Source organism: Acipenser ruthenus, chromosome 45 (assembly GCF_902713425.1).
Source record: "Acipenser ruthenus chromosome 45, fAciRut3.2 maternal haplotype, whole genome shotgun sequence".
Classification (NCBI taxonomy): Eukaryota; Metazoa; Chordata; class Actinopteri; order Acipenseriformes; family Acipenseridae; genus Acipenser; species Acipenser ruthenus.
Window position 1 is genome coordinate 4,103,735 of NC_081233.1, and position 20,703 is coordinate 4,124,437.

At 42.8% G+C, this 20,703-nt stretch overlaps 1 protein-coding gene across 5 annotated transcripts in view; it reads right to left on the reverse strand.

The window, feature by feature from the left end:
- Positions 1–20,703, reverse strand: part of LOC117401129 (integrin alpha-7) — a 138,416-nt gene that overhangs the window by 53,283 nt on the left and 64,430 nt on the right. For all 5 annotated transcript variants that reach the window (XM_059013486.1, XM_059013490.1, XM_059013487.1 and 2 more), the window contains 6 exons: positions 19,224–19,319; positions 8,497–8,558; positions 6,478–6,647; positions 5,829–5,975; positions 4,513–4,628; positions 2,640–2,823 (listed from right to left, as the gene is read on the reverse strand). In XM_059013486.1, coding sequence (XP_058869469.1) covers positions 2,640–2,823; positions 4,513–4,628; positions 5,829–5,975; positions 6,478–6,647; positions 8,497–8,558; positions 19,224–19,319 — 775 coding nt within the window. The remainder of the gene's footprint in view (positions 1–2,639; positions 2,824–4,512; positions 4,629–5,828; positions 5,976–6,477; positions 6,648–8,496; positions 8,559–19,223; positions 19,320–20,703) is intronic.

Here is a 20,703-nt window from a genome sequence, read left to right on the forward strand (position 1 = left end):
ACGTAGAGCCTCACTATACACACATGCAGGTCCCTGTCTAACGTGCAGGACAGCTAAGCTGTTTACCTGACATATAACACCAACACAATACACACGATTTACCTCCTCCTTTTTTTTTTTTTTTTTTACACAACCAACCACTTCTCCTACCAGCTCCCTGGTGATCTCTCTCTAATGGAGCTGTAAGCTCTCTTTTATAGTTTGTGGCTGTTCCCAATCAACACCAATTACCAAGTTTGGGAACAGTCACATTCTCACATGTTTTTGGCAGGGAGAGGAATTAACCCCGTCCCTGCCAACCACCACCAAAACACAAACATCACCCAAACTATTTACATACTGAGCCCTTACTATGTTAAATATATATATATATATATATATATATATATATATATATATATATATATATATATATATATATTCATAATACTAATATATTGTGATTAGGTTTGTTTCCAAACACAAACATCACGTAATAAACTGCTCACAAACAATTATAGATTTGCAGCATTTGACTGTTCATTTATAAGAACATAAGAAAGTTTACAAACGAGAGGATGCCATTCAGCCCATCTTGCTCATTTGGTTGTTAGTAGCTTATTGATCCCAGAATCTCATCAAGCAGCTTCTTGAAGGATCCCAGGGTGTCAGCTTCAACAACATTACTGGGGAGTTGGTTCCAGCCTCTCACAATTCTTTGTGTAAAAAAGTGCCTCCTATCTTCTGTTCTGAATGCCCCTTTATCTAATCTCCATTTGTGACCCCTGGTCCTTGTTTCTTTTTTTCAGGTCGGAAAAGTCCCCTGGGTCGACATTGTCAATACCTTTTAGAATTCTGAATGCTTGAATCAGATCGCCGCGTAGTCTTCTTTGTTCAAGACTGAATAGATTCAATTCTTAGCCTGTCTGCATATGACATACCTTTTAAACCCGGGATAAATCTGGTTGCTCTTCTTTGCACTCTTTCTAGAGCAGCAATATCCTTTTTGTAATGAGGTGACCAGAACTGAACACAATATTCTAGGTGAGGTCTTACTAATGCATTGTAAAGTTTTAACATTACTTCCCTTGATTTCAATTCAACACTTCTCACAATATATCCGAGCATCTTGTTGGCCTTTTTTATTTGCAGTGAAGCCGCAACATGTAGCTAGAAGGTGACATTACTCTGAACAGCGGACAAGTAGGGAAAGCGAGCACGACCAAAACCAACTCTATCACGAATAAGCCAATAAAACTACGCTAGTCCTCACTTCTCTCATTCTGAAACCCCCATAGCCCTATTATTATATAGGCAATGAAAAGGTAGTGGCCACTAACTGATCAATTTTAAAATTATTAGAACAATGAAATTAGAGCAATGAACAGAACACTTGGCAAGGCTTCCTCATGAAAGATGTCATGTGTTTTAAGTAAAAATATAGATTTATAGTAATTTAATAATATATTTTTACTTGAAATCTGTGATGGACCATGCTTACCCAAGACCAAAACTTAATTAATAAATATGCCTCACACAATCACAATGTGATTGTCAGCAGGGCAGCTCACACAGGTCTAAAAGTGAAACTAATAATCAAATCAGTCTCACTCTCTTACCTTTAGTCTTGCATTAATGATGCAAAAAGCCCTTGCGGGGAACTAACAAGAAGCATCTTGTGATAGTCTTTAGCAGATATTGCAATGAGCCTTACAAGCTTTTTAAAAGTAAGTTTCAAGGATGTGATTAAAATGGAACCAAAATAAGAATTGGAAAAAAATAATGATATAGGTGAGAGAATTGTTGAATTTTCTACACATTACTGCATTTGTTCTATCTTTTAAATAAGTGTAACTAACACATTAATTCCACAAATCTTACACATTTTCCACTTCTGTTTGCTACATAGATCTCAAATGTTCAGTTTTAAAACATGACACCTGGTACTGGACTAGGTTAAAGAAATTCCCCACAGCTTGCCTGCCCCTCAAATAGATCTCTTGCTGCTTTACTTCCTGGGTCATTTTACACCAGCAGTGTCTTCTGGGTCATGTTACTGTCTGAAAGCATGTCAGTCAGAAAGGGAAGTAGCTGATTGGTTATTGACAGAAAGAAGCCAGTGAAAGGGTGGGGACAATTTCACCTTCCAGGTGACCCAGGAAGTGCAAGAGTCTAAAAGCACGGCTTGTAAACAGAGATTTATTCAATTTAGTGTAGTATCAGATATTTTAAAACATGGATTCTTTCAAAACTGCACATTTGCGATCTGTTAATGAATGAATGTTCATTACAGAGAAAATTTATGGAACTATTTTGTTAATTAGTTTAAGGCCCAGTACGACAGTGTTGTGATGTGTGTGTGTGTGTACAGTGTTTTGATGTGTGTGTGTGTGTGTGTGTGTACAGTGTTTTGATGTGTGTGTGTGTGTGTGTGTGTGTGTACAGTGTTGTGATGTGTATGTATGTGTGTACAGTGTAGTAATGTGTGTGTTTGTGTTTGTGTGTGTGTGTTTTTGTGTGTTTGTGTGTGTGCGTGTGTGTGTGCGCCTGTGTGTTTGTTTGTGTGTGTGTGCGTGTGTGTGTGTGTGTGTGTGTGTGTGTGTACAGTGTTGTGATGTGTGTGTGTTTGTGTGTGTGTGTGGGCACACAGCGTTGAGTACCTGGGGTCCTCGGAAGCCGCTGTAGGACAGTGTCTCTGGCACGCCCACCAGCAGTTGAGCAGCGTGGGCATCGTCTCCATCCTTCTGGGATTGCCTGGGGTCAGAGGGCAGGTTGGTGACAGTGACCTCTAGAGCCACAGTCTTTTGGTCACTGAGTGAGAAGACAGGCATGCCTTCCATATCACTGTGGATAGACAGAGAGAGGGGTCTAATATGAAAGAACAAAAAGGCAGGATTACACTGAAGAACAGAAGAACATTTACCAAACGAGAGGAGGCCATTTGGACCATCAATGCTTAGTTCCTAGTAGCTGATTGACCTCAGGTTTTAAAAGATTCCCAGTGATTCTGCATCAACAGCATGACTAGGTGACCCATTTCACACCCTAACCACTCTCTGTGAAGAAGTGTCTCCTTCAACAACATGACTAGGCAACCCATTCCACACCCTAACAAATCTCTGTGAAGAAGTGTCTCCTTCAACAGCATGACTAGGTGACCCATTCCATCACCTCACCACTCTGTGTGAAGAAGTGTCTCCTTCAACAACATGACTAGGCAACCCATTCCACACCCTAACAAATCTCTGTGAAGAAGTGTCTCCTTCAACAGCATGACTAGGTGACCCATTCCATCACCTCACCACTCTGTGTGAAGTGTCTCCTTCAACAACATGACTAGGCAACCCATTCCATCACCTCACCACTCTGTGTGAAGAAGTGTCTCCTTCAACAGCATGACTAGGCAGCCCATTCCACACCCTCACCACTCTCTGTGAAGAAGTGTCTCCTTCAACAGCATGACTAGGCAGCCCATTCCATCCCCTCACCACTCTGTGTGAAGAAGTGCCTCCTTCAACAGCATGACTAGGCAGCCCATTCCATCCCCTCACCACTCTGTGTGAAGAAGCGTCTCCGACCTTCTGTTCTACCCTTATAAAAATTCACCACAGTAAATGTGCACAGTAATTTAGCAGTTTCTCAATATGCTTTAACATACCTCTCTGGGCTTTACAATGCCTACTTACTGTATGTTTTACAATGCTTTCACTATGTTTATTACACCTTTCTATCATTTTACTATGGGACACTTTTATAAGGGTATCTCTGCTTTCAGCTGTGTCCTCTGGTCTTGGTGTTTGTGCTGTACTTACAGTATTGGTCTGGGTTATCTTGCGTTAACTGTCAAATTTTTAAGATTTTGAAGACTTCAGTCACACCCCCCTAATTCTTCTTTGTTCTAAACTAAATGCAATCAGTTCCCTCAGTCTTCAGAACTATTTCCTTTAAGGCCTGGGATAAGTCTATTTGCTGTTTGCTGGACTCTCTCCAGGGCCACAATGTCCTTCTGTGGTGACCAGTTGTGGTTTTTGGATCCTCATAAGGTAAATTATTTAAATGTCCAGGTGCCGTCGTTTGTATTGCAGTAGGAACTGTAGTAGCTACAGATTGGCTCTTGGTTAATTTAATCGTAATTCCATAGTTCATTTCAATCCCTGCCAGTTGGCTGAGTTTAATGAAGATCAGTCTTCATTTACTATATGTTTTGCCTCTTCAACAAGAACAAGAAAAACAAGAACATGTAGTTAACGTGTAATATATCTTTGTATGTGTATGCTAGAGTGTTAAACAAAGCACAATGGTGCCAAGTTTGCCTCAGTTGTGTTTTGCTTAACTTAATCACTTTTGCATTACAATTCAGGGCTGATCCTTATTTATATGTGTATGTCTTTTATATGTCTGGACTAAGATAGCATGGCTGTTTTTGTACTTGTGACATGTCTTTAGACAGAAAAAAACTACCACAAGCACTCATTAGCTGGAGTACAATGGATACACATTGTTAAATAATGCTTTTCTGTCCCACAGACTCACACAGCTAGTGGTGTGAAGAGGTCAGTAGTCGTGGCGCGAGTTCCGAAGCGATAGCTCAGCTGCAGGTTACTCTGACAGATCTTATCATCCCCACAGCCCTCCCGCAGGAAGTTCACCTGAGGAAACCAAAAGGACGTGAACAATGTAAATGCTGTACACATTTATGAAACTACAGACTTCCTGGGGCTGTGGGACAAGGCCTGGATTAAAGAGATGAAAACCTTTTAATATAATTCCTGTATGATGTACCAGCTTGTCTGAGATTGTATTTGGCTATATGGGGTTACTTTCAAGGAGTACTGACTGGCCTCTGTGTAAAGTATAATAGCCTCAGGGGATAATTTTTGGCCAGTGCACTGGTATCAATATAAAGTTTACAGGTTTCAGGAGGGAGTGATTGGCCTCAGTATGAAGTGGACAGGTCTCAGTATGAAGGGGACAGGTCTCAGTATGAAGTGCAGGTCTCAGTATGAAGGGGACAGGTCTCAGTATGAAGGGGACTGGTCTCAGTATGAAGTGGACATGTCTCAGTATGAAGGGGACATGTCTCAGTATGAAGGGGACAGGTCTCAGTATGAAGGGGACAGGTCTCAGTATGAAGGGGACTGGCCTGTATGAAGTCGTGTCACAGGATGGCTTTGTGAATGACGTCAGGCCAGAAAGCAGTACACAGACACAGTGGTGAAGAGTGGAACTGATACGCAATGGCAGTGTTCAGAAGGTTTATTGAACAAACAAAAGGTTTTAAACAGAAAACAGGACACGGCACTTGAGGCCAAATAAAAGAGACAAACAAAACGGATTAACACTAAACAAACAATGGACGGACAGACGAACAAAACACGGTGAGTCAAACAAACAAAATCCTTGTGCCTAAATACAATTATACATTTTAAATAACTCGTGCTGAACACACCCATTTATATCCCGTGCAGCCATCTCTATAAACCAACATTAACACACCACACGCAATATACAACATAGAAATGCACACAGGGGCGTATGAAGGGGACTAGCCTGTATGAAGGGGACTGGTCTCAGTATGAAGGGGACTAGCCTGTATGAAGGGGACTGGTCTCAGTATGAAGGGGACTGGCCTGTATGAAGGGGACTTGTCTCAGTATGAAGGTAACTGGTCTCAGTATGGACTGGCCTGTATGAAGGGGACTGGTCTCAGTATGAAGGGGACTGGTCTCAGGATGAAGGGGACTGGCCTGTATGAAGTGGACATATCTCAGTATGAAGTGGACAGGTCTCAGTATGAAGGGGACTGGTCTCAGTATGAAGTGGACAGGTCTCAGGGGGTAGTGACTGACCTCAGTGCGCAGGGTACTAGGCAGGGCAGCGTTAAGCACCGGAGACAGCGCCCCTAGCTTATTGGTTGGCTGATTTGAGTGTCGTGTCTGCTTGATGGAGTAACTTGCTGAGACAGAGATTGGGCTAAGCTTGTCACGTAGACTATCCTGAGAAATAAACAATGAGAGGGATTAGATGAGAGAGCAACATAGATTTATAGATACATTATTAACACAAATTCAAAATGAGTTTAGTTCTGTGTGATGACAACGTGGATGTCAGTGAAACATATCAACAGTATGTACTGAATGGTATATAATACGAATTTGCAAAGAAAAGTTAAATGACAATTTGAAAAGCAGTCTCCTGACGTATGCTAAAGTGTGACAGACTCTTTTCCCCCTGAATCTGAGATTCTCAATATTGTAAAAAATAAATAAATAATGTTAATAATATGTTTGATGATAATTGGATAAGCTGTTTTACAGATATATGGGAACATGTGAAGTGTGCCATTCAGACAATCACCTCCACATGATAAATATACAGTATAAAACAAATATCATATTACATTTTAGTGTGGAAGAGTTAGCTCACTACGTACCAATGTGTCTCAGTGTTGGAGCTGCAGCCTGGTGGCTCTATATCATTTATTATGAAGTTTCTTACCTGCAGCTGAAAGATAGCGCTCTGACATGCACGGGCATGCTGGCCTCTCAGCTCCACCTCTTCAGAGCGCTGGTACTCTGGCTCTGAGCTTCTACGCCCAAGGAAGTTGACTCGGTGTGGCAGACCCAACTTCCTGCGTTCTGAGTCTGCCTCAAACATCACACTGAGAGCTGTGGGAGGAGGTGAAACATCACACTGAGAACTGTGGGAGGAGGTGAAACATCACACAGAGCTGTGGGAGGAGGTGAAACATCGCACTGAGAGCTGTGGGAGGAGGTGAAACATCACACTGAGAGCTGTGAGAGGAGGTGAAACATCACACTGAGAGCTGTGGGAGGAGGTGAAACATCACACTGAAAACTGTGGGAGGAGGTGAAACATCACACAGAGCTGTGGGAGGAGGTGAAACATCGCACTGAGAGCTGTGGGAGGAGGTGAAACATCACACTGAGAGCTGTGGGAGGAGGTGAAACATCGCACTGAGAACTGTGGGAGGAGGTGAAACATCACACTGAGAGCTGTGGGAGGAGGTGAAACATCACAGAGCTGTGGGAGGAGGTGAAACATTGCACTGAGAGCTGTGGGAGGAGGTGAAACATCACACTGAGAGCTGTGAGAGGAGGTGAAACATCACACAGAGCTGTGGGAGGAGGTGAAACATCACACTGAGAGCTGTGAGAGGAGGTGAAACATCACACAGAGCTGTGGGAGGAGGTGAAACATCGCACTGAGAGCTGTGAGAGGAGGTGAAACATCACACTGAGAGCTGTGAGAGGAGGTGAAAGAAACCGGGCGAGTTACTCTACCCATCAAAAATTATCTATTAAAACACTGCGGAGTGGAATTTTACACTATGAAAGCGTGTTGGCCACTACCTCAAACAAAGCTTGGGAGAGTGGCCAACACACGTAGCACCCAGGAAATCCTAAATGATTTAGACCACATACAGAACTGGGGAGAAATGTGTCAAATGGCATTTAATGTTAATAAATATAAAGGAAACACCGTTCACAAAAATGTAGGATTGAGATGGGTAGTATAGAACTAGAACAGGACCACCAAGAGAAAGAGCTTGGTGTTGTAATAGAAGCAACCAAATAAGCAAACATAATGCTTGAGTATAATCAAAATAGTGCAAATCAAAGGAGGTTATTATGAGGTTGTATAACAGACTGCTGAGAGTGCATTGAGCTCAGTTCTGGTCACCACAGTACCAACGGGACACTAGAGAGAGTGATGTGAAGAGCAACAAGACCAGTCCCAGGTCTTAAAGGAATGAGCCAGGAAGAGAGGCTGAGAACTAGAAATCTGGACACAAATATATAATCTCATGTGAAGAACAAGATTAACAGCTCTAGGCCATGTGACATGTTGGTGGCGCCACCTATAGCCGTATAAGAGCATAAGAAAATGTAGCCCATTCAGCCCATTAATGCTAGTCCACTTCCTAGAATCTGATCTCTACGTAATTGCTAACTTTGTCCTCTGGTTTATGTGCTATTAAAGCATTGGCTAGTTAACTTTGTCAACTCATTTTAAGATTTTGATGGTAATCAAGTCCCCCTCTAATTCTTCTTTGTTCTTCTTTAAATAGATTTAGTTCCCTCAAACTTCAAAACTAATTCCTTTAAACCCTGGGATTAGACTGGTTGCTCTCAAGGGACACAATGTCCTTTTAGTATTTGGTGACCAAAACTAAACACATTATTCTGAGTGCGGTCTCTCCAGTTAGTTACACAACATCATTAAAACCTCCTTTGATTTGAACACTTTGACTATAAACCCGGACATTCCATTTGGCTTTTTAATTTCTTCCCATAATCGAGGTAAAGGCATAGGGTTAGGGTTAGGGGTTAGGGTCAGGGTTAGGGTTAGGGTTAGGGGTTAGGGTCAGGGTTAGGGTTAGGGTTAGGGGTTAGGGTTATGGTTAGGGGTTAGGGTCAGGGTTAGGGTCAGGGTTAGGGTTAGGGCTTAGGGTCAGGGTTAGGGTTAGGGTTAGGGTATAGGGGTGGTACTCACTGATTTGGGGGTTGTATGTCTTGGGCTGTGCAGTATATATGAAGCAGGCCTTCACTTCAACACTGTGGGGATAAAAACACGGTCAGCTTCACAGAGTGTACAGTAAACATCATGAACATGATTAGGATCATGTGACACATTGCGGCAGTGAGCCCCGCCCCTGTGCGTATTTTGTGTTATACTGTGTGTTAATGTTGGTGTATAGGTATTGGCGCATGAAATATAATGGGGCTATGTGGAGCACAAGTGATTTAAAAGGTATATTTGTAATATGTATTTAGGCACAAGGATTGCACAATAACTTCACGTGCAGATAAAATGTGTATTAGTATGTGAGCACGGAGAATGCACAAATTAGTTCACGTGCTGGGATTCAAGTGAATAATTAATTAGTAATTGAATCCCGGCACAACAATATATGGAAATGCACATTTCATTCACTCGGGGTTGTGTGTTCAAGGGCAAAAGAACGGGAGAGAGAGAGAGGAGAAAATAAAGAAAGAAAGAAAGAAAGAAAGAAAGAAAGAAAGAAAGAAAGAAAGAAAATAACAATTGCTATCATGCTGGAGGGCCAGCATGATACTTGTTATGTGTTTAGTGTCCGTGCCCTGTTTGTTAGTGTCTGTCTGTTTTGGCCGACGCGCCGTTTGTTTTGTGAAAGTGTTTTGTTTTCTATTTAAACCTTTGATTTGCAATAAACCAGCGAACCAGCGCAATTCCCTCACCAGTCCTGTCTGTGTCCTGTGTTCTACCTGGCCTGACCTCACTCTCCAGTCCTGTCTGTGTCCTGTGTTCTATCTGGCCTGACCTCACTCTCCAGTCCTATCTGTGTCCTGTGTTCTACCTGGCCTGGCCTCACTCTCCAGTCCTGTCTGTGTCCTGTGTTCTACCTGGCCTGATCTCACTCACCAGTCCTGTCTGTGTCCTGTGCTCTACCTGACCTGACCTCACTCACCAGTCCTGTCTGTGTCCTGTGTTCTACCTGGTCTGACCTCACTCACCAGTCCTGTCTGTGTCCTGTGTTCTAAATGGCCTGACCTCACTCTCCAGTCCTGTCTGTGTCCTGTGTTCTACCTGGCCTGACCTCACTCACCAGTCCTGTCTGTGTCCTGTGTTCTACCTGGCCTGACCTCACTCTCCAGTCCTGTCTGTGTCCTGTGTTCTACCTGACCTGACCTTACTCACCAGTCCTGTCTGTGTCCTGTGTTCTACCTGGCCCGACCTCACTCACCAGTCCTGTCTGTGTCCTGTGTTCTACCTGGCCTGACGTCACCACTACAGCCTGTTTGTCACGCACATATACTGACAATAAATACACTTCTAACTACATTGAAAATACACAATAATGATGTGTACTTGTACAGGTACACATATTGTAGACTAAACCGAATTCTGACTTATTTATTAATTGAATATGGTGTATTACTGTGGTGTTCCTTATAAAGGTTTCCCATAGTAAAGTGTAATAACTGGTGGTGAAAGTATGGTAAAGCATCATAAATCCCAGATATAGCAAAGCATATTAAAAAACATGGCAAACCATGATACACTTTTCTAAATGCACAGTGTAACAGTTAACCTGTAAAATACTTTGGCTTTTATAAGGGATAATCAAATTACAGAGAACATTTATTTTTCCTTTTACTGCCCTCATACCTTTTTAGTGTTTTTTGTTGCAGTTGCAACAAAGTTTTACTTAAGATACAGTCTTTGATAATGTGCAATTCTTCAATTCTAGTTGCCAGATTCTCTTTCACCATAGTTCATTCAGTTCATAGTTCTTTCACTTCATTGGAACCCCTTCATTTTACAGCAGGTTTCGACCCTTTCAGCTTGAGTCATTTCTGACCAGCAGACGACACTCTGTGATTGAATGGATCGGTAATACTGGTATCCAACGTCAATAGGAACGCTGTGATTGAGAGAGGAGGTGATACTGGTATCCAACGTCAATAGGAACGCTGTGATGGAGAGGGGAGGTGATACTGGTATCCAACGTCAATAGGAACGCTGTGATTGAGAGAGGAGGTGATACTGGTATCCAACATCAATAGGAACGCTGTGATGGAGAGGGGAGGTGATACTGGTATCCAACGTCAATAGGAACGCTGTGATTGAGAGGGGAGGTGATACTGGTATCCAACGTCAATAGGAACGCTGTGATTGAGAGGGGAGGTGATACTGGTATCCAACGTCAATAGGAATGCTGTGATGGAGAGGGGAGGTGATACTGGTATCCAACGTCAATAGGAACGCTGAGATTGAGAGGGGAGGTGATACTGGTATCCAACGTCAATAGGAATGCTGTGATTGAGAGGGGAGGTGATACTGGTATCCAACGTCAATAGGAACGCTGTGATGGAGAGGGGAGGTGATACTGGTATCCAACGTCAATAGGAATGCTGTGATTGAGAGGGGAGGTGATACTGGTATCCAACGTCAATAGGAACGCTGTGATGGAGAGGGGAGGTGATACTGGTATCCAACGTCAATAGGAACGCTGTGATTGAGAGGGGAGGTGATACTGGTATCCAACGTCAATAGGAACGCTGTGATGGAGAGGGGAGGTGATACTGGTATCCAACGTCAATAGGAACGCTGAGATTGAGAGGGGAGGTGATACTGGTATCCAACGTCAGTAGGAACGCTGAGATTGAGAGGGGAGGTGATACTGGTATCCAACGTCAATAGGAATGCTGTGATTGAGAGGGGAGGTGATACTGGTATCCAACGTCAATAGGAACGCTGTGATGGAGAGAGGAGGTGATACTGGTATCCAACGTCAATAGGAACGCTGTGATTGAGAGAGGAGGTGATACTGGTATCCAACGTCAATAGGAACGCTGTGATGGAGAGGGGAGGTGATACTGGTATCCAACGTCAATAGGAACGCTGTGATTGAGAGGGGAGGTGATACTGGTATCCAACGTCAATAGGAATGCTGTGATTGAGAGAGGAGGTGATACTGGTATCCAACGTCAATAGGAACGCTGTGATGGAGAGGGGAGGTGATACTGGTATCCAACGTCAATAGGAACCCTGTGATTGAGAGGGGAGGTGATACTGGTATCCAACGTCAATAGGAACGCTGTGATTGAGAGGGGAGGTGATACTGGTATCCAACGTCAATAGGAACGCTGTGATGGAGAGGGGAGGTGATACTGGTATCCAACGTCAATAGGAACCCTGTGATTGAGAGAGGAGGTGATACTGGTATCCAACGTCAATAGGAACCCTGTGATTGAGAGAGGAGGTGATACTGGTATCCAACGTCAATAGGAACCCTGTGATTGAGAGAGGAGGATACTGGTATCCAACGTCAATAGGAACCCTGTGATTGAGAGAGGAGGATACTGGTATCCAACGTCAATAGGAACGCTGTGATGGAGAGGGGAGGTGATACTGGTATCCAACGTCAATAGGAACGCTGAGATTGAGAGGGGAGGTGATACTGGTATCCAACGTCAATAGGAACACTGAGATTGAGAGGGGAGGTGATACTGGTATCCAACGTCAATAGGAACGCTGTGATTGAGAGAGGAGGTGATACTGGTATCCAACGTCAATAGGAACCCTGTGATTGAGAGAGGAGGTGATACTGGTATCCAACGTCAATAGGAACCCTGTGATTGAGAGAGGAGGATACTGGTATCCAACGTCAATAGGAACCCTGTGATTGAGAGAGGAGGATACTGGTATCCAACGTCAATAGGAACGCTGTGATGGAGAGGGGAGGTGATACTGGTATCCAACGTCAATAGGAACGCTGAGATTGAGAGGGGAGGTGATACTGGTATCCAACGTCAATAGGAACGCTGAGATTGAGAGGGGAGGTGATACTGGTATCCAACGTCAATAGGAACCCTGTGATTGAGAGAGGAGGTGATACTGGTATCCAACGTCAATAGAAACCCTGTGATTGAGAGAGGAGGATACTGGTATCCAACGTCAATAGGAACCCTGTGATTGAGAGAGGAGGATACTGGTATCCAACGTCAATAGGAACGCTGTGATGGAGAGGGGAGGTGATACTGGTATCCAACGTCAATAGGAACGCTGAGATTGAGAGGGGAGGTGATACTGGTATCCAACGTCAATAGGAACGCTGTGATTGAGAGGGGAGGTGATACTGGTATCCAACGTCAATAGGAACCCTGTGATTGAGAGAGGAGGATACTGGTATCCAACGTCAATAGGAACCCTGTGATTGAGAGAGGAGGATACTGGTATCCAACGTCAATAGGAACGCTGTGATGGAGAGGGGAGGTGATACTGGTATCCAACGTCAATAGGAACGCTGTGATTGAGAGAGGAGCTGATACTGGTATCCAACGTCAATAGGAACGCTGTGATTGAGAGAGGAGCTGATACTGGTATCCAACATCAATAGGAACGCTGTGATTGAGTAGGGCCGTGTGATAGAGTCCTGGTATATTTGCCTCAGGCGGCTGAGGAGAACACAGAAGAGGCTGAGGTAGAGAAATTGACGTTGATACGCCGACACAGGCGCACAGGATTTAATCAATAAACATAAACAAAAAGTAAACAATAATGTCATGTGACACTGCAGCTGCAGCTCCATGCAGACAGGTAATCGTCCCCGGCGGAGCGCCACAGCAGTTAAAAAAATAATTAAATCAATTTACAACAAATAACGCAAAAATATACAATAAAACTACATATTTCCCATGTGTAGGGCTTCCGCCCTGCCACAGGCGGTGATACTGGTATCCAAAGTCAATAGGATCTTAGATCACAGGATGCGGGGCTGCTATTTATTGCAGGGTGAATAAAAATAACACAGGAGGAAGGGCTTCTGTCAGGGAAGCTGGGACTCTGCTTTTTACAATCAAAACTGCATTTTCTTATAGTTTTGAATTGCTCATTGAAACAAATTAGATTTTTTACAATCACATTTTTTATCTCTTTAAATTCTGTATTAGAATTTTTTAATGTTTTGCTGTAATTGTTCCTCTGTGTGTGTGTGTGTGTGTGTGTGTGTGTGTGAAGCCTTGTGATGAAAGGCGCTATAGGAATGTGACTTCATGTAAACCACGAAGTAAACCTCCGATGCTATACTGGGGAGAATTGGTGACAGCCTGAGAGACCAGGATTGGGGTAGGCACCAGTATCGATATTTTGAAATGATATCGATTTTGTTCCATATCGATAATAATTTCCATATCGCAATATCGTGTGTTTAAAAAAAGATCATGTATGCTCGCAGAGACATACTTTTTGATTGCTAATACTGCTAAAAATACAAACGGAATATAATCAAGTTTATATAATATAATTAAGATACAACAAATCCTATACATACCAATCATTGTTAGTCTCATAGGCAAACATCACACATAAAGTATTATTAGTCTAGATTTGTAATGTTAAGGTTAGGTTAAGGGTGAGGGTTAGTCTAGATTTGTAATGTTAAGGTTAGGTTAAGGGTGAGGGTTAGTCTAGATTTGTAATGTTAAGGTTAGGTTAAGGGTGAGGATTAGTCTAGATTTGTAATGTTAAGGTTAGGTTAAGGGTGAGGATTAGTCTAGATTTGTAATGTTAAGGTTAGGTTAAGGGTGAGGATTAGTCTAGATTTGTAATGTTAAGGTTAGGTTAAGGGTGAGGGTTAGTCTAGATTTGTAATGTTAAGGTTAGGTTAAGGGTGAGGATTAGTCTAGATTTGCATTATTTCGGTACAATGATTTTTACTAATCAGAAACCACTTGATTGCATATAGTACAATAAGCAGGGGATGCAGAATATTATGGGATACAGGATATTACACAACACCGGAAACTATATCCTGTTTCAAAAAGTGCGTGCATTAACTAATTAAAAAACAGGATTATTTTGAGATATGCCCATGCGTCAGTGGTTCAGTGCATTTTTCCATGTGATTACTTACACTATTAGTAAAGTATTTTTAAAATGTGAACTTTCGGTATTATAAATGAGATGTACTTTTAAAACATCCAGACATATCTCAAAATAATGCAACCCTTAGCACACCGTACTTAATACTTTTAGATGTGTCGTGCATTAGAGAAGATTAAATGACTTCCGGATTGGCTAGTCTGCGCAGTGAAGTACAGAATATATATAATATTTCGGTTTAGAGATGGCTGATAATGGCATGGAATAGTAAAACAATATAACTAGAGCTGTTTTTCTCCATGGATATTAAGATACTACGTTAAAGTAAGTTATTGCTTTTCTTATGTTAATATCTGTTAACGTCTATATGTATATGTTTCATATTGTAATTGTGTTATTATAGTTCCCTGACAAATTAAACATCCTTCCTTACATGTGGGTATCAACTATAACAGCCATTATGCGTTATACACAAGTCTCTTGCTTAGAAGTGAGCCCCTGCGCTGGTAGGTAGGTAGACCCTGTACCTACAAGTACCATCAGCGCAAGACACCGCCCCTCTTTCATCTTTCAGTGGACATTGTACACGTCTGAAGTTGGATCTCCAGTTCTGTGATGGGAGGTTTACATTCGGCGGGCGGTGCTCAACAACATAAACACAACTCTTGTCGATCAGAGCAGTTCACTCCGGGAGAGCACCTCCGAGCACAGAATAGCGCTTACACCCTCAGGTGGTAACCCTAATCTGGCTTCAATAATGCTTCATTCCTCCTGAAAAGTGATGAAATTAAAAGCTATTTTATCATGTATACTTGCATGCCTTTGGTATGTCATAGAATAAAGCAAAGAAGCTGTGAAAAGAGATGAATTATTGCTTATTCTACAAAGATATTCTAAAATGGCCTGGACACATTTGTTGGTACCCCTTAGAAAAGGTAATAAATAATTGGATTATAGTGATATTTCAAACTAATTAGTTTCTTTAATTTGTATCACACATGTCTCCAATCTTGTAATCAGTCATTCAGCCTATTTAAATGGAGAAAAGTAGTCACTGTGCTGTTTGGTATCATTGTGTGCACCACACTGAACATGGACCAGAGAAAGCAAAGGAGAGAGTTGTCTGAGGAGATCAGAAAGAAAATAATAGACAAGCATGGTAAAGGTAAAGGCTACAAGACCATCTCCAAGCAGCTTGATGTTCCTGTGACAACAGTTGCAAATATTATTAAGAAGTTTAAGGTCCATGGAACTGTAGCCAACCTCCCTGGGCGCGGCCGCAAGAGGAAAATCGACCCCAGATTGAACAGAAGGATAGTGCAAATGGTAGAAAAAGAACCAAGGATAACTGCCAAAGAGATACAAGCTGAACTCCAAGGTGAAGGTACGTCAGTTTCTGATCGCACCATCCGTCGCTTTTTGAGCAAAAGTGGGCTCCATGGAAGAAGACCCAGGAGGACTCCACTTTTGAAAGTAAAACATAAAAAAGCCAGACTGGAATTTGCTAAAATGCATATTGACAAACCACAATCCTTCTGGGAGAATGTCCTTTGGACAGATGAGTCAAAACTGGAGCTTTTTGGCAAGTCACATCAGCTCTATGTTCACAGACGAAAAAATGAAGCTTTCAAAGAAAAGAACACCATACCTACAGTGAAACATGGAGGAGGCTTGGTTATGTTTTGGGCTGCTTTGCTGCGCCTGGCACAGGGTGCCTTGAATCTGTGCAGGGCACAATGAAATCTCAAGACTATCAAGGCATTCTAGAGCGAAACGTACTGCCCAGTGTCAGAAAGCTCTGTCTCAGTCGCAGGTCATGGGTCCTCCAACAGGATAATGACCCAAAACACACAGCTAAAAGCACCCAAGAATGGATAAGAACAAAACATTGGACTATTCTGAAGTGGCCTTCTATGAGTCCTGATCTGAATCCTATCGAGCATCTATGGAAAGAGCTGAAACTTGCAGTCTGGAGAAGGCACCCATCAAACCTGAGACAGCTGGAGCAGTTTGCTCAGGAAGACTGGGCCAAACTACCTGTTAACAGGTGCAGAAGTCTCATTGAGAGCTACAGAAAACATTTGATTGCAGTGATTGCCTCTAAAGGTTGTGCAACAAAATATTAGGTTAGCGGTCCCATCATTTTTGCCCATGCCATTTTCATTTGTTTTATTATTTACAATATTATGTTGAATAAAAAATCAAAAGCAAAGTCTGATTTCTATTAAATATGGAATAAACAATGGTGGATGCCAATTACTTTTGTCAGTTTCAAGTTATTTCAGAGAAAATTGTGCATTCTTCGTTTTTTGTGGCGGGGTACCAACAAATTTGAGCACGTCTGTATTTGATGAAGGAAAGCAGCCAGCCACTCTCAAAGTTTACCTGGCTGCGATATCTGTTTTCCACACAAGATTGATGCAGTCACTGCGGGAGCTCACCCCTTGACTGCTCAGTTCCTGAAAGCGACTAGGCGTCTCCGCTCACCTAGGAAGGAATTGGTGCCTCGGTGGAGATTGAACGTGGTCCTGGAGGCACTTTCTAAGCCCCCGTTTGAGCCCAAGTTCCTGTTATTCTTATTAATTTATTTAGCAGACGCCTTTATCCAAAGCGACTTACAGAGACTAGGGTGTGTGAACTATGCATCAGCTGCAGAGTCACTTACAACTACGTCTCACCCGAAAGACTGAGCACAAGGAGGTTAAATGACTTGCTCAAGGTCACACAATGAATCAGTGGCTGAGCTGGGATTTGAACCGGGGACCTCCTGGTTTAACCACTGGACCACACAGACTCCTGTCTTTAAAGACTGCATTCTTGGTAGCTATAACTTCAGTTAGGCGTATGGGTGAACTACAGGCCCTATCCACATCACAGGCCTGTATGTGTTTTGGAGAATCTGGGTCAAAGTTACTCTTAGAACAAACCAAGCTTTTCTCCCTAAACAAATTTCTTCATTCCATGTTAACCAGCCTATTGAGATGGAAGCTTTCCATACCCCCCTTTTGCCACAGAGATGGATAGGCAGTTACACACTGCCTGGTTAGAGCATTAGCATGTTATATTGAACGCTCCGCCATCTGGCGCAAAACTTATCAGATTTTTGTTTGCTATGGGCCCAAATCCAAAGCCATGGCCCTTTCCAAAATACAACATTCCCAGTGGATTACTGAGACTGTCAAGACTGCCTATGAACTCAGTAACCAGGATCCTCCTACTGGTGTTACCTGCTACTCGACCAGAAGCCTTGCTCCTCATGGGGTCTGTTCCATGGAGCATCTATCACTGACATCTGTATTGCAGCTATATGGGGGGCACCGCACACCTTCACAAGGTTCTACAATCTGAATGCTGCAGACCCGACATGACCCAGCCATGGGAACAGGATTCTACAGGCTGCTGCACAATCCCTCTGAGGATGCCCATACAATCCCTCTGAGGATGCCCATACAATCCCTCTGAGGATGCCCATACAATCCATACAATCCCTCTGAGGATGCCCATACAATCCATACAATCCCTCTGAGGATGCCCATACAATCCATACAATCCCTCTGAGGATGCCCATACAATCCATACAATCCCTCTGAGGATGCCCATACAATCCATACAATCCCTCTGAGGATGCCCATACAATCCATACAATCCCTCTGAGGATGCCCATACAATCCATACAATCCCTCTGAGGATGCCCATACAATCCATACAATCCCTCTGAGGATGCCCATACAAACGTATGAACGTGCTCCCTCTTGGGTATAGCTTACTCACGTGTAAGGAAAGATGTTTTATTTGTCAGGGAACGGTGGGGTTGTATTACAACCTTGGTTCCCTAAAAATATAAACATCATTTCTTACATTAATTGTCGCTGAGTTCATGGGGCGATTAGAAAGAGGGGAGCGCCTTGTAGGTACGGGGGCTACCCACGTCAGTGCAGGGGCTCACTTCCAAGCGAGAGACTTGTGTATAATGATTCAGGGCTGTTATGGTTGATACCCACGTTTAAGGAAGGATGTTTAGATTTTTAGGGAATCAAGGTTGTAATACAACACCAATGTTTTCTGTGTTTTGGAAGACTTCGATATACAGTTAGGTTGTTTATTTCTCATTTTTAACTTGTTTTTTTTATCTTTTGAAAGAATTTTACACTTTAGATTGTCTTTGACGCTGATCTCTGTGAAGTAACTAGTCAGGTATTTGGGTGTCATTCTTCCTAGAAGAACTGCAAGTACATGGTGTTACATGATATTTCCAGGAAATCTTGTTGGTCTCAGATTTTCCTATATGAAAAATGCACACATTCTGGAGAATTTGAAGTTTTAGTGGTAATTTATTTGAATCTGTTAGAATATTTATCGAACACTTGCAGATACTTCAATGCTGTACTTCCAGTAAAGTCTAATAAGGTCACCACTGGAAACACGTCAGTCACAGGAAAAGCAGTGACTGGTACTCAAATGTGAGTCAATGTGTCTACCTTCTGGGAGTTTGAACAATTACAATATTTATTTATTTATTTATTAATTTCTGTAGAAAAAAAATGACCCAGGAAGAATCATTATCTAAAAAAACCTTCTGAATTATTTTACCTACAAGGACTCAAACTTGCGTGTGTCAGCTGCGTTCCTTCATATAAAAATGTAAGCTCTACCAAGTGATGGTGATACATATGAGACATGATTTACTGGAATTACTTTGTTAGCTATGTGTACTTTAATGTATTCTACATCAAATTTTAAAACAGGTCAATTGTTTATACTGTACATATCCTAATGATCTGCAGCAAACATGTATCCAATGTAGTGTTTAATGGAGTTTAAACTACAACTCCCTCCTCTGAGGGCTAACCTACCAGACGCCATCCCGGCCGCGACAGTTCTTCTGCTCCAGATCAATGTTTTGGGGCTGCACTGAGATTTCTCTCAAGACATGAATGACAGGACGAGCCCTAGACACAGGAGAGAGAGGGTTAACATAGATCTAGGAAGCTGTTGAAAGGATGCCCTTCAGGTGAAATGCCAAGAAAGTGCAACCCTATCTGCATGGTTTTCAGCCTCTCTATCTGAATGGTTTGCAGCCTCTCTATCTGAATGGTTTGCAGCCTCTCTATCTGCATGGTTTTCAGCCTCTATCTGAATGGTTTGCAGCCTCTCTGAATGGTTTGCAGCCTCTCTATCTGAATGGTTTGCAGCCTCTCTATCTGAATGGTTTGCAGCCTCTCTGAATGGTTTGCAGCCTCTCTATCTGAATGGTTTGCAGCCTCTCTGAATGGTTTGCAGCCTCTCTATCTGAATGGTTTGCAGCCTCTCTATCTGAATGGTTTGAATCCTCTCTATCTGAATGGTTTGCAGCCTCTCTATCTGAATGGTTTGCAGCCTCTCTGAATGGTTTGCAGCCTATCTATCTGAATGGTTTGCAGCCTCTCTATCTGAATGGTTTGCAGCCTCTCTGAATGGTTTGCAGCCTCTCTATCTGAATGGTTTGCAGCCTCTCTATCTGAATGGTTTGCAGCCTCTCTGAATGGTTTGCAGCCTCTCTATCTGAATGGTTTGCAGCCTCTCTATCTGAATGGTTTGCAGCCTCTCTGAATGGTTTGCAGCCTCTCTATCTGAATGGTTTGCAGCCTCTCTATCTGAATGGTTTGCAGCCTCTCTGAATGGTTTGCAGCCTCTCTATCTGAATGGTTTGCAGCCTCTCTATCTGAATGGTTTGCAGCCTCTCTGAATGGTTTGCAGCCTCTCTGAATGGTTTGCAGCCTCTCTATCTGAATGGTTTGCAGCCTCTCTGAATGGTTTGCAGCCTCTCTATCTGAATGGTTTGCAGCCTCTCTATCTGAATGGTTTGCAGCCTCTCTGAATGGTTTGCAGCCTCTCTATCTGAATGGTTTGCAGCCTCTCTATCTGAATGGTTTGCAGCCTCTCTGAATGGTTTGCAGCCTCTCCATCTGAATGGTTTGCAGTCTCTCTATCTGAATGGTTTGCAGCCTCTCTGAATGGTTTGAATCCTCTCTATCTGAATGGTTTGCAGCCTCTCTATCTGAATGGTTTGCAGCCTCTCTATCTGAATGGTTTGCAGCCTCTCTATCTGAATGGTTTGCAGCCTCTCTGAATGGTTTGCAGCCTCTCTATCTGAATGGTTTGCAGCCTCTCCATCTGAATGGTTTGCAGCCTCTCTATCTGAATGGTTTGCAGCCTCTCTATCTGAATGGTTTGCAGCCTCTCTATCTGAATGGTTTGCAGCCTCTCTATCTGAATGGTTTGCAGCCTCTCTGGATGGTTTGAACCCTCTCTATCTGAATGGTTTGCAGCCTCTCTATCTGAATGGTTTGCAGC